Consider the following 15,022-nt stretch of genomic DNA (forward strand, 5'->3'; position numbering starts at 1 on the left):
GTACTTAGCTCTGATTTGATCTGATATGGTTGGTAGTCGGAGGAAGCCTCGGGGTAACCCTGAAAATGGCAAAGGCAGAAAATAGATGAATGTATGCACAGTTCAAAAAGGGTTAAAAGGGTAAACCCTAATTAAAAGGAAACAAAATAGACTTTAAATTTTAAATGAATACTTAGCTTCGTGTTTTTGATCAGGTGCGTAGTTGGAAGGCGTCTCAAAAGTCAACCCTGAAAAGAAGGCACAGAAAAAGAAATATTTTCAGTGTAGGCGTGATCTTCGCAAACCCTAATTATGATTCAAATTGAGTATAATGATAAATTGATTTAATTAATTATTGGTCTCGCGACCTAATTAATTAAATCGAGATAAGAAAATAAAATCGAGTGTAAAAATAATTTTTAGAAATTTTTTGGAATTAAAATAAAATAAATATGAATTTTTGAATTAAATATAAGTTAAACTAAGGAAAAGAAATAAATATATAATTAAATAAATAAATATATAATTAAAATAAATATAAAAATTTATAATTAAGAAAATAAAATTGATATAAATAAATACATTATAATTTTATTATAATTGAGAAAGAAAAAAACATGAACAAGTATATATATATATATATATATATATATATATATATATATATATAATATAAATAGAGTTTATATAATTAAATTAAAAAAAATTAAGAAAAACCTAGCTGGATCCAGTGTGGCGCGGCGCATGAGGTCTACCATGCTCCCACGATCCTAGAGCGTTAGATCTACCAGCATTAGGATTGGACGGACGTGATGATGAGAGTGCATCACTACACGCGTGGATGCCACACACTATGGACGCGCGCCAAAGAAATTTGAATGAGCCAATCACGCTGCGCCATGCAGTCTCCTTCTTCACCAAAAACCTGCAATATTCTTTTACAACGCTCCCAGCATACAAGGCAACAAGGCAACAGGTAACAGGCAACAGGCAACAGAGAGGTTACCCCAAAAGTGTGTGTGGGTGCAACAATCATGTGATTATATTCAGTCAGAAAATTATCTTGTAATTAGGTGATTCTAATTAATTACAGACTTGCACTCCCTAGGATTACTAACCACGCAATAGATATTAATAGTAATGGGGAAGGGGGAATTGTAACCAGCGGAGGAGAAGGGAATTGAAACCAGCAGAATAATAAACAAAAACAGAAAATATCAGAGTTTAGGGTTTAGGGTTACCGATACTCGTAGCTTTGGCGACTGACAAACCCTGAAGATTGGAAAAGAAAGAATAAACGGAAAAATGGGTGAGTGCATTATCGGTTCGGAGGCAAACGAAATTAACCATAAAATAAGAAGGTAAAAAGAAATTAAAATAATAAGGTATATAAACAAAGGTACTTAGCTCTGATTTGATCTGATATGGTTGGCGGTCGGAGGAAGCCTCGGGGTAACCCTGAAAATGGCAAAGGCAGAAAATAGATGAATGTATGCATAGTTCAAAAAGGGTTAAAAGGGTAAACCCTAATTAAAAGGAAACAAAATAGACTTTAAATTTTAAATGAATACTTAGCTTCGTGTTTTTGATCAGGTGCGTAGTCGGAAGGCGTCTGAAAACTCAACCCTAAAAAGAAGGCACAAAAAAAGAAATATTTTCAGTGTAGGCGTGATCTTCGCAAACCCTAATTAAGATTCAAATTGAGTATAATGATAAATTGATTTAATTAATTATTGGTCTCGCGACCTAATTAATTAAATCGAGATAAGAAAATAAAATCGAGTGTAAAAATAATTTTTAGGAATTATTTTGGAATTAAAATAAAATAAATATGAATTTTTGAATTAAATATAAGTTAAACTAAGGAAAAGAAATAAATATATAAGTTTATAATTAAGAAAATTAAATTGATATAAATAAATACATTATAATTTTATTATAATTGAGAAAGAAAAAAAACATGAACAAGTGTATATATATATATATATATGTGTGTGTGTGTGTGTGTGTGTGTGTGTGTGTGTGTGTGTGTGTGTGTGTGTGTGTGTGTGTGTGTGTGTGTGTGTGTGTGTGTGTGTGTGTGTGTGTGTGTGTGTGTGTGTGTGTGTGTGTGTGTGTGTGTGTGTGTGTGTGTGTGTGTGTGTGTGTGTGTGTGTGTGTGTGTGTGTGTGTGTGTGTGTGTGTGTGTGTGTGTGTGTGTGTGTGTGTGTGTGTGTGTGTGTGTGTGTGTGTGTGTGTGTGTGTGTGTGTGTGTGTGTGTGTGTGTGTGTGTGTGTGTGTGTGTGTGTGTGTGTGTGTGTGTGTGTGTGTGTGTGTGTGTGTGTGTGTGTGTGTGTGTGTGTGTGTGTGTGTGTGTGTGTGTGTGTGTGTGTGTGTGTGTGTGTGTGTGTGTGTGTGTGTGTGTGTGTGTGTGTGTGTGTGTGTGTGTGTGTGTGTGTGTGTGTGTGTGTGTGTGTGTGTGTGTGTGTGTGTGTGTGTGTGTGTGTGTGTGTGTGTGTGTGTGTGTGTGTGTGTGTGTGTGTGTGTGTGTGTGTGTGTGTGTGTGTGTGTGTGTGTGTGTGTGTGTGTGTGTGTGTGTGTGTGTGTGTGTGTGTGTGTGTGTGTGTGTGTGTGTGTGTGTGTGTGTGTGTGTGTGTGTGTGTGTGTGTGTGTGTGTGTGTGTGTGTGTGAATATATAAAATAAATAGAGTTTATATAATTAAATAAAAAAAAATTAAGAAAAATTTAGCTGGATCCAGTGTGGCGCGGCGCATGAGGTCTACCATGCTCCCACGATCCTGGAGCGTTAGATCTACCAGCATTAGGATTGGACGGACGTGATGATGAGAGTGCATCACTACACGCATGGATGCCACACACTATGGACGCGCGCCAAAGAAATTTGAATGAGCCAATCACGCTGCGCCACGCAGTCTCCTTCTTCACCAAAAACCTGCAATATTCTTTTACAACGCTCACAACATACAAGGTGTGAAAAGTCATTACCTATTACACCTGTTGGATGCCAAAGACACGCATACACGCACGAAAATTCCAAGTGAGACCATGGATAGACTCGGTTTTTTCCCACGAACTCAAACATGGCATTAATCTAGTCTAATTTTGGCTAAATCACAAAGCCCTAATTTGGAGCTCCGAGATCCATCCATGGAGGAATCAGGTACCTGCAACCAAACTCGACCAAACTATCCAGAAAGCTTCCACACACTTATACAATCACAATTATGCAGTTTAAATTCATGGAAGATGCGTGTACTATGCAAATCGAACAAAAATTAGTAAGGGCAAACCGTGAGCTTTTGCTGATGATTCTGGATGCTTCAGGGTGTGAGAATGATCGGGAACGCCTCTCTGAATCCTTGGGAACGTATTGGAATCGACAAAAGTCTTTAAAAACTCCCCAAAGTCCAAAATCGAATCTTGAAATTTCTTGAGTTTTTTTGCACACGAACAAGGGTTCTTCAGAGCAGAATTTTCTCACCCTTGCATCTGTGAGTGTTCATGTACTTATAGAGGATGTTTTAGGGCAACAAATTTGGATCAAATCTTCTTTGAATCTTGGTTTTACAATTTTGGAAAATTTGATTTGTAAGATTTCCCAATTTGGCCAATTTCAATCTTTTTCCTACCAATTTGCTCTTGCACGAATTTTATAATGAATATTGAATATTTTGATGGTTAATGATGATTGGAAATAAGAGAAAATCATATCTTTTGTATTTACTCATAATTATTTGGTTTAAATTATATTTTAAACGAATAAAAAATCCAAAAAAATAGAATAAAAATCAAATAATTATGGGATTTCGTTTGGAGGCTCTTATGGACTTGTGGATCAATATTGAATCAAAATAACTTAGGCCCATTTGCAAAAATATTCAAATTCTTTCACATTTTTCCCTCCAAAATAGTCCAACTTTAACAATACCTATCTCCCTCAATTTTTGAGGTATGGAGGAGTTCTAAGACTTTTTAGAAACCTTAGAGAGTCCTATAACCAGTGTCTTTGATCTCATATCAAAATGATTTTCCATGCTCATTTTATGTCCTTTTGAAAAAAGTGTCTTTTTGTTGACTTTTGAAAAGGACCTATAATGTTTTGGTCCACATCTCTTAAATGAAGTATTTTTAGACTTGGCATGTGAGACACAATTTTGTAGAGAATCAAATTTCCTTCAAAATGAGCTTTGGATGGAAAATTTTGGATGTTCCATGTGAGAGTTATGGCTGGTCAAAGTTCAGTTGACTTTTCCGATACAAAACCCTAATTTAGAAACTTTTTGATTTGTTGATTTTTGATCTTTCCTTGATGAACCATGACCAATTCTTGATCAAATGGTGAATGATACTTCAATATGAGGATCTTGACAAAAAATCAGGAGTTTTGACTTTACTTTGACCACAGTTGACTTTTAGGTCAAGATAGTCGACTGTTGACTTTCTGAACAATTGAGTGACCATTCCTTTGAATTGAGCCTTGATACTTGTCATAGAGATAGTGTGAGATATGTTGAGCCATATGAGATGCCTTGGAGCCATTGATTCACTGAGTTTCCTTTGAATGAACCAAACCCTAGTTTCAGAGCCTTGTATAGGAGAGTGTGTCTTGGAGCTTTGCATCTTGATTTGAATTGGAATGAGGAAAAATGTATGGGCAAATTTTGGGGTATGACAATACTACATATATCAACAAGATGAATCTTCTTTTTGATATCCTAACAAATAAGCGTGTGAGTGAGGACAAAACATGCTGAAAAGACCTGTGTTGGTTTGTGGGGTCATTCGTCAATTTTGAAAGCATTCTGAGGCGTTACACTATCCACCTAGCATCTCACATTCATGTAGAAAAGGCTAAGTCGAAAATCTCAGGCTAACCAATTCCTCCAAAAATATTATTTTCGATCATACTAGTAGAAGACCCGTGCGTCCGCACGGGTAATTCAAATCTTAAAATGAATAATGTATTACAAACGCATAAAAAAAATTTAAAAAATATATAATAGCTATTTTAAAAAAATTGGAAATGCAATAGGTAAAAAGGTATTATCGTGATAGCGACCCATGAAAGTAGTGAGTTTCAGTGATAAAATTCCCATAAGAAAGATATTATGGTGGTGGATAGTGACATGTAAAAATAGTGAGTTTCACTGATAAAATTCACATAAGAAAAGTATTATAGTGTTAGTTACCCGTAAAAATAGCGAGTTTCACTGATAAAATTCACATAAGAAAAGTATTATAGTGTTAGTGACCCGTAAAAATAGTGAGTTTCAGTAATAAAATTTGGTATCTTAGATCGACTTGGTTGTTACGGATAGATAATTGTTATTGTAAAACTACTAATAACTGCAAATATTAAAAAATAGCTACGTAGCAAATCACCTTCATGATAAATTAAAATATGTTTAATAACGATAAATATTTATAAATATCACTAATAACTATAAACATTTATAAATATTTTGTTGATTAAAATAGAAAAGGTATTGTCGCGATAGTGACCCGTGAAATATTAATAGATTTTGATTATTAAAAACATAAATTAAAATTAAAAAATTACACTAATTAGAATTTTTAATGATAATAAATTAATAGAAATGATAAAACAAATGTTTTCACACATATTTATATTTATTTAAATGTAAACTTAGCCATATATAATTAAAAATAGTTTTTACAATAAAATTATATATATATATATATATATATATATATATATATATATATATATATATATATATATATATATATATATATATATATATATATATATATATATATATATATATAAAATTGAAAGTGAAATGGTTGACATTGAAATAATTTTCTGCTCTGCTATTATTCTTTATTTCTAAATGGATCATCAAAATACAGTCTTATTAAACTTATGTCAACTTAATAATAATATTGCAATTTAACAATTGAATAAAATATTTAATACTTTATTTCACCATATGTCACTGCTTTGTTAGTATGTATTGATATGGGAAATTAATGCTAGCATTATCGGGCGGTAAGCTCGTATTTCACGTAGAGTTAAAATCATGTCATATGTACTTTGTTCCTAGCCATACATGATACATGTACACACTTTGTGTATTATATTGACTTTATCTTGTATGATTAATTTGAAAATAAAGTAATGAATAGTCTTGCATAAAAAATGTACTAATTGATATATATAAAAGATGCATATTGTGTATAGTGTAAGGGCCATCAGTTTCTAATGTATGAAACGAAATTGGCGTCCATAAGATAAAACCAAACAACTCCGGTGAAAAAAGTAAGTTCCATATAACTATAATTCATCTATGCAAATAAAACTTGGACAAAACAATATGAGAAGCTGTATTTTTAGAGAACTTGATTAACTAACCAACAGCTTATTAGTATTAACAGTACATACCACTGATTATATAGCACACAATATTGGAAAAATCAAAGCAACTCTATATATCCACAAGCACACAAAACAGAACTCAAGGGAAGCCTTTTAATTGTGTAGAAACTATAACTTTATACATGAATATGGAATATGTATAGTTTCATAAATGATTCACACACAGCTACATCAACAACAATGCATTGGATAAATTAATAAAACAATGCTTATGATAACCTACCAGAGGCCTATAAATTATAACCATCAAGATTTTGTTCTCTTACATGGATTTGGAAAAAACTGTGAGAAAAGAGATGTGAAATTTTAGTACATGTCATCAATAGAAGACTTTTATAAGAACAGATAAACAATATGGTTGGAATATCTCATTTATAGGTGGCGTTCAATGTTATTTCTTGAAATAAAAGTTGCAATCGGTGGTTGAAATTACATTCCACATCATGTATTATTCACCAAAATATGATTGATGTATTATTCACCAAAATATGATGTCAACCTAGCTAGCCTATTAGAGACAAAATATTACATGAATTATGTCATGTATCTTATTAAGTAACTTGGCAGGATGGTGATGAGTAACAGGAAGGCAAGAGGGTTCCTTTAGTACCTCTTCCTTCTTATTTTTCCTTCTCAGTTGAAAGAATTGCTGCATTACATCCGCACACTCTGCCGCCAATACTCCTCTTCTTATTTTTATTTTCGGATGGAATGGTTGAACCGGTGCAGGCGCTATATCTCGGCCTTCTGAAATATTTTCTCCTCCGCCAGGGAAAATCCTGCAAACCAATTTTTATCATTGTTTATTTCTAAGCCAGAAAACTCAATTCCAGTTTTGAACAATACAAAGAGGATTCAAGCTACCATCAGCCCCAAGAAGCTTATTGGGAGCTCCCCACACAACAGTGTCTACTCTTGCCTAAAGAATGGCACTGACGCTCATTGCACAGGGTTCAAGCGTTACATAAAGGGATAAACGTAAAAAGGGAAGCTGCAGGGAATATAGCAACAGAATTACCTTTTTGTATATGTGTTAACACTACAACTGCTTGATCCAATGCAGACCTGCTAATGTTCACCACATTCGGCAGATGATAATGATAGATTGATATATAGCAGTGAAGTGTGAGGTAAATTGTTTTGATCTAAATTACAACCGAAAATTAGCTGACCTTGACCAACACTTTGTTCTTGTCGATAGCTTTGACAACTTCACCAACATATGAGCCAGGCTCTTGAAGAAGCTGCAGGGATAGAAATACATGTGTGTCACTAATTAAGCTACAGAATTCAAGTGCTGAAACACGTTCAATTAAATGGTTAATAACTAAACCATTAATCCATGCCATTGTAAGAAGAAGAAAATGTTGACATAAAAAGAAAAAGACTTACAGCCAGTTCTAATGTCGCGAATTCTATGCAGTGAATTGAGCATTGTTTTCATTTTAAATGACTGCAGTGAATTGAGCACTAAACTAATGAGGATAAAACAAAGAAAGTTGTGAGACTCTATAATGTGAGTCATTTAATTGTTAAATGTGTATTACTAACTCCATAACCTGCATTCCTAACTCCACAACCTTCATAACTTGTATTCAAAAGCATGGTTCAACCATCTAATTGTTGATCCATATAAATGAAACATAAAAGTTGTTAAATACAGATACATTCATATATAACAAATATCAAAAAGGCATGTAAACATACTTATAAGGACTCCAAAAGATCATTGTTGATACCGCATTTACTTTTTCAAGTCCACTAATAACTAATACAAGAAATAGTGATATTTGCTAACCAGCAAGATTCAGCTCTTCAGAAGGAAAAAGAAATAGTGAATCCTAACAATGCTACTCACAAGGCAGATTTATAAAATTGAGTTAAACTCAACCCAAATTTTAAATGAAAGCTTAATCACTGATAGCCAAAATATAATCAAACAGATCTTATGGAAAATCATTTGAGCATGCTCTTTCTCCTAAAACCATTAAGAGATTCATTTTGACGGTTAAAAAGATTTAAGTGAAGCACAACGCAAAGCCACATGAGTATTTAGACAAGATTTATCTTATGATAAAACCTAATTGAGAAAATTTTCAGATTCTAATTAATTACAATAAGTGGAAGCATAACATAATGCATAGTAAACCACGTTAATTATCAATATTTTGAAACATCAGTAAGGTAAATGGTGCCATATTATGAAACAGGAAACATTTACCAAGAATCCAACCGCCTGTCTTATGTGCTTGAGCTCATCCCAAGATGTTCCAGCATACTGCAAGTGCATACCCAAGGCAATTTGGTTAGACTTTCCGAAAACACATCCACCGACTCAAAATCCATACAGAGTAGCCATAAGTGATGACCTTATCAGTCTAAGTGATATATGCAATAACTCAACCTGTTTAACACAATACAGGTTCAAAATTATTGAATCATGATATTATCAATTATCAATATGAAATAAAAACATATCAGAAATGCAAATCAACTTTCAGAAAAAAGAAACTCAACTTTTTCTCTCAATTACAATTAATAGACCATTTGTTATCAACCCAAGAACTTAGTCGTCAAAATGTCACAAGCCCACCAAGAATTTTCTAAGAAACATAGAATAACAGAAGAGCAACACATAACAACAACATATGACCCACCAACAAACCCAACACGCAACAACAACGTAAGGGCAACACATATCTGCAACATAACCGCAACACAGATCTGCAACACAGAATTTGGGGATGTTTCACGTTGTGTGAACCACTGAAGTTCATCTCCCCTCTCTCCTTATGCCGAAGTCACGAATCGATCTCTACTTCAGATTCAAATCGAACACCAAACCAATTTCCAGGTTTGTTTAGATGTTGTGGTTAAGAAAGGGTACTTTTCCTGCAACAACAACAGAACATCAACAACTACAAGATTCAAGAAAAACCATGTTAAACTACGTTAAAAAACAACAACAACATGTTTGGTGAAAAACAACAACACAATAATATATCATTTTTAACGGTAAAGAACCCAGTCAAGATAAAAGGAAACGATTGCTTACATGAGTGAAAATGGGTTGAATGGGTTGAAGATGAAGCTGCCAAAAAATCTTGGTTCACACAACAACGACACCAAACCGCGATTTATGTATTTTTCGTGCAAAATATGAGAGAATGGAGAAGAGTTTGTATGGAAGGAAGAAGGGATTGTAGTGGCGGCTAGGGTTAGGGGAGGTGAAGATGAAGAGAGACGGCGAGAGAAGAAGGTGAAGATGAAGAGAGAGACATGAAATATGAAATAATAGGGATAGTGGTGAAAAGTTGAGGAAATGGAAAAGGTGATTAACCGGATAATAGGTTAACCCGGATAATGGTGTGTACTAAGGAAAATTTGAAAAAAAATAGTGCCATTTGGCAGTACAGAAAAAGTTCATTGGTTGAACTTAAATTTTATTTAGCAAATTACCATAAAGGGTTTTTGTTAGGGTAATTAAATTTTGCATTAAGGGTAAATATTGGTGTTTGGGGGTATCTTTCTTTCTTAGTTAGGTAGTTGATTTGCAATATGGAATGAGAGGCTGCATGGTTGAAGGAAAGCTTATAAGGATTGATTGGTATTACCTATAACAACAAGATGAATCTTCTTTTTGATAGCCTATCAAATAAGCATGTGAGTGAGGACAAACATGCTGCAAATACTTGTGTTGGTTTGTGGGGTAAGTTGCTAATTCTTAAAGAAGTCTGAGGCGTTACACTATCCATCTTGCATCTCACATTCATGTAGAAAAGGCTAAGTCGAAAATCTCAGGCTAACAAATTACCCCCAAAAATGTTATTTTCGATCATATTTGCAATATGGAAGAAAGATGGTTTTTTTATTCAAATTAGTTTGCATACATCATCGTCATCATGTCTTTTATTACCTAGGTGTCACGTCAGTAGAATATGAGTACCTTTCATCATGGCTCCGATTTTCAAGACTATTGTGAGCCAAGAAAATTAGTTGCATTAAATAAAATAAAAAATCATTAATTAGTAATGATTTAAATCAAAATTTAAAATGTCGGTGTTTTAATCTCAAAGGGAAACGAAAGAGTCTCATCCTAATAGCTATATAATTTCATCCCCTCTTCTTCCTTCAGTTTCACCATTTCACTCTTTCTGAACCCTAAGAACTTAATCTTCTACACTAAGTTTGTACTCCCCGTTTAACCATTTCATTTTTATCGGCATGCAAACGGTAACACCAATCAAAAACTAAGTTGTTACTATTAATAAAAAGATGGTCTTTATGTTCTACATCACTAGGGTCCCAACTATGTATGCACTAAAAGTATTAATAAGGAAGAGAGTTTGTCGTTGTCATACCCCAAATTTGTCCCACCCTTTTACTTTATATGGCTTAGACTATGTCATCTGCATACTTCTGCTAGGCCATCTATCATCTTATGCATTCATTAATCAATAAGGCATGACATGGGATCAGAGGCCTTCTAACGAACTAGGGTTTTATTGGTTTGAGGTTCCACTTCATATAAGTCGGATTCAACTGTTTCCTCTATGTGTGTTGAGATATGGAATTATGGTTTGAGGTGTACATATCAAACAAAGATTTCGTCTAGTTCTTCTCTGTGCTTTGAATTGGGACTTGGAGAGTTTTATGGATCAGGAGCAGAGGAAACACAATTTTGGGAACACTATTTATCTTATGGATTAGGGTTTTCATTTTCGTGAACACTATTTGTCTTATGGATTAGGGTTTTCATTTTCGTGAGAGGCCTGATTCATTTGAGCCACATTGGAGATTGGATTATCTAATTATTTCGACTATAAGACATGTGCTTTAGATTTTATGCAAGAATTGGGTACGAAATAGAGTGGAACTTATGAATTATTTCAATATTGGAGAATATGTCAAGACTTTGACTTTTGGTCAGAGTCAACCAAGGAAAATTAACTTTTGACCAAAGTCTTTCTAGAGGTTTTGGATTTTGTTTTTCTTCATCATATTTCAAGTGGATATTTAGAACTTCGTTGGAAGCCAAGTGGAGGGAAAAAAGATAGTCAAAATTCCATTTGAAAAAAATAATAAAATCCCATTACACGTCCCATTCAATCACTTGGTTCATTACAAATTCAAGAGCTGTGTACATGCTTCATTTCACTTCATTACAAGAAAAGAAAAAAAAACATACTTCAAATATGAGGGTTTTATTATAAATAAATAAAAGTCATTCCATTACATCTACCACAAAATACACCATTTCACTACAAAGAAGGATTAGTACAAGTCTAGCCACATCCTAAACCTATTTACAAAGAAGCCTATATATATATATATATATATATATATATATATATATATATATATATATATATATATATATATATATATATATATATATATATATATATATATATATATATATATATAATTCAAAAAATTGTCGATATATTTAATTCCAAATAAGTTTGAAGCTTGATAAGATAACAAAAAGAGTATAATGAGATAATCCATAATAGAATTGTAACTATTTCTTAAAAAATCACTGACTCTTAATTAACAATCACTAACTCTTTAGTTTTCTTTAAAATCAAAATCTTTCTCTTTTTTTTTTTTCTTGACAAGATTACTAATCAAAATCTTTAAACATATTCAAAAAATGTAACTTCATAACTACTTAGTAACAATACAGTAACTAATTCTTAAGAGAGTTATAACCAACTCTTAAGAAGTGATAACTAACCATTTTACTCATCATAACCAAAATCACTCTCTCTCTTTCTCCTTTTACATTCTTTTCTCAGTAACCATTTCACTCTTCCTAATGGATATTTCCAAGAAACGTGCATGTTGCGCATGCCATCATCGAAGACGTAAGTGTTCTCCAGATTGCCCTTTCGCTCCTTATTTTCCGGCCGATGAACCAAAAATGTTCGCCAATGCTCATCGCTTGTTCGGCATTTCCGGAATGTTGAAGACTCTAAAGAAGATTAGTGATGATGAAGGAAAAGATGCAGCAATGAAGTCAATAATTTTTGAGTCGGATGTTCGTGCAAATTTCCCAGTTCATGGATGTCTCGGTGTTATTATCGTGTATCAAAGTATGATCCAGAAGCACGCGGAAGAGTTGGATCGAGTAAAAAAGGTACTAAGTTTGTTTCAACAACACAATCTTGTACCTGATTTTTCAGTGGATCATTCTTTGATACCTTCTACTAGTTCTCAAATTCCAAGTTTTAACAATGTTGGTGAACAATATTCAAGTTCTTATGTTAATGATATCATCCCTCATGATGTTAACAATAGTCAAGTTCTTGAACATCTTAGGGTTATTATGGAGTATCAAGATATGATAAAGAAGTGTGAGGAAGAGTTAGATTATGTCAAAAAGTTAATTACTTTTTGTAGGCAAAGTTACCCTTCACAGCAACAAAATATTCCACCTAACCCTAATGGTGGTGTTGATGCTCAAGGATCATTTTAAGTGAGAAAACCATTCTATGTATTCCTGATCATTTGATCAAAGATCATGTTGATCATTTTATTTCAGGATTCATCAATCAAACTTGTTTTGATTCTTTAGTGGTATCTTTTTGTTTTTTTGGTATATTTTTGGCTGTTATCGTGAGTACATGTATTGATTTGAAAATGCATGAAGTTGTAGAAAATCATCATTCCATAGTGTCTTATTTGAAAAAATAATTGTGTGAGACAATATATCGCTCAAAGAAAAAAACTGCTGTAGAACTTACAATTGCCCGAAATATTTCAAAAATGGCATTGCTACTAAGAAAATGCTCAAGAGGATATTGTTGGAGCATTTGCTAATCGTCCAACCATAAAGTGACTCAAGAATCAAGTTACTGATTTAATTCGAGCAAACCTATTCATATATATTAAGTTATTACAATATACATTCAAATAAATAAAATGAGAGACAACGTGAATTAAAATTGAAATAGATACAAAAATGTCTAAACATATGCCTTTTTGTATGACTTTCTCTATAGCCTACGGCTCAAACACTTTCTCTTCCATGTCCTTTAGAAATATCACTAAAAAGTTGCTGGACACTAGCATGATTTGTTCAAGGAAAATGTAGCTAATAAAATGCTAAGAAATAACCTATGACTTTGTAAAACAAAACTATAGAGGTTTTAACTCAAATGTTAATTCCTTATTCAATATATCAATGGTGAGATATTGGATCTAACTATAGTATGGTCGAAGAATAGTTTTTTGATTCGAAAATTCGACGGGATCTTAGCATGCCGTGGAAATCTGTTCACTCGAAGGCCGGCAATGTTGTAGTCGAAGCATGCTCAAGAATGCAGTAGTCAAAATGTTAGGATTGTTCGCATGTCGAATTGGGCCTGTTTGTTAAGCCCAATTGTTTAAGTTAGCTTGTTCCTTAAGTTAGATTAAGTTAGATTGTTCCCTAAGTTAGCTTGTGTAATAGGTCTGTGTGTAAAGGTCCATTAATTTATTGTGTTAGTTTTATTATAAATAGCATTCTAGTCTCTCATCGTTGCACACTTCAAATCCTAATTAGGGCGAGAGAGGTTATTTGTTATTTTGTAATATTGTTTCAAAGAGAAAATAAAGAATAGTAGTTTATAACCAATTTCATTGTGTTCTTCTTGCTTCCCTCTTTTCTGCCATTGTTGGTTTCTTGTCAAGAAAAGAAACCTATTATACTTTGTTCTTGACATCGACTTCACAATAAATTCGTGCGGTGAGCATGGAGAAGATGTCGTCATCAAAGAATAAGATTGAAAAGTTCATCAGAGTGAATGATTTTGGTTTGTGGCGCTTGAAGAAGAAATTCCTACTGATTCAACAGGGTTGGTAAGGTTATTCGACGGGTCTCGAAGACGACGACGACGTTAGATTTATGGGTAAAAATCGAAAATTTGTACATGACCAAATCGTTGGTAAATCGAAGCTACCTGAAGCAAGCTTTGTATTCATTCAAGATGAGTGAAGACAAAATATTGGTTGAGCAATTGCAGGGGCGACGCCAGCGCCCGGCGACCTCGGGCAGCTGCCCGAGCTCTACATCAATTTACCTTATTCTTCGCTTATTTGTCTGAATCGCCGCAAACTGCAATCACTTCAAAAACCCCAAGTCACATTGTTTTTTTTTTGTTCTCAATTCTAATTCATGGAGTTTCACGGTCTCCCAAGAAATGAGCTTCAAGCTCTTTGCAAGAGGAACAAGATTCCGGCTAATATGACCAACGTTGCCATGGCAGACGCTCTCGCCGTTCTTCCTCGGGTAATTAGTTCTTCATCTATTTACTCTCTTTATATCTATTCGATTCATTTCTAGGGTTTAATTTTGTTGATTTGATTTTAGGTTTCTATTAGTCATCATTTAAATATCAGTGTACTCTTAGTTTTGTTTCTTTGATTTTAGGTTTGTAAGTTTTTACTAACCTTTAGGGTTTAAAGTTATTGATCCTCATGCGATGAATTGTTGAAATTCGACATTATTACAAGTTAAGGGATTGGGTGAAATTTCGAATCCGAAGGAAGGTGGTAGAGCTACAACTCAAAGGAAGCCGGTGAAAGAATCAGAAAGCGCAAAGATCTCTACACGCAAGGGCGACGCCAGAATGCCTACAACACAAGAAGGTCTGTAAG

At 33.6% G+C, this 15,022-nt stretch overlaps 2 protein-coding genes across 22 annotated transcripts; one reads left to right on the forward strand and one right to left on the reverse strand.

Annotated features, from left to right (window-relative positions):
- Nucleotides 1–6,725: 6,725 nt before the first annotated feature.
- Nucleotides 6,726–9,744, reverse strand: LOC131652809 (tRNA(adenine(34)) deaminase, chloroplastic-like). 21 transcript variants are annotated; one of them, XR_009298815.1, is made up of 9 exons: nt 9,435–9,735; nt 8,897–9,271; nt 8,749–8,783; nt 8,601–8,657; nt 7,939–7,995; nt 7,772–7,832; nt 7,552–7,623; nt 7,398–7,444; nt 6,726–7,158 (listed from the first exon to the last, which is right to left on the reverse strand). XR_009298815.1 is itself a non-coding variant. In XM_058922787.1 (6 exons), the coding sequence occupies exons 3-6, from the start codon at nt 8,667–8,669 to the stop codon at nt 6,891–6,893; spliced, it is 459 nt and encodes a 152-aa protein (XP_058778770.1). In that variant the 5' UTR covers nt 8,670–8,783; nt 8,897–9,271; nt 9,435–9,738; the 3' UTR covers nt 6,726–6,890. The 21 variants fall into 21 exon arrangements, 4 of the variants coding, with proteins under 4 accessions (XP_058778770.1, XP_058778768.1, XP_058778767.1 ...); XR_009298813.1 differs by having other exon boundaries at nt 7,939–8,657; nt 9,435–9,742; XR_009298819.1 differs by having other exon boundaries at nt 7,772–7,995; nt 9,037–9,271; nt 9,435–9,737.
- A 2,456-nt stretch (nt 9,745–12,200) lies between these two features.
- Nucleotides 12,201–12,860, forward strand: LOC131650499 (LOB domain-containing protein 22-like). The gene has a single exon (XM_058920205.1). The coding sequence runs from the start codon at nt 12,201–12,203 to the stop codon at nt 12,858–12,860; it is 660 nt and encodes a 219-aa protein (XP_058776188.1).
- Nucleotides 12,861–15,022: the final 2,162 nt, after the last annotated feature.

The sequence above is a fragment of the Vicia villosa genome, linkage group LG2 (genome assembly GCF_029867415.1).
Source record: "Vicia villosa cultivar HV-30 ecotype Madison, WI linkage group LG2, Vvil1.0, whole genome shotgun sequence".
In the NCBI taxonomy this organism is placed as follows: Eukaryota; Viridiplantae; Streptophyta; class Magnoliopsida; order Fabales; family Fabaceae; genus Vicia; species Vicia villosa.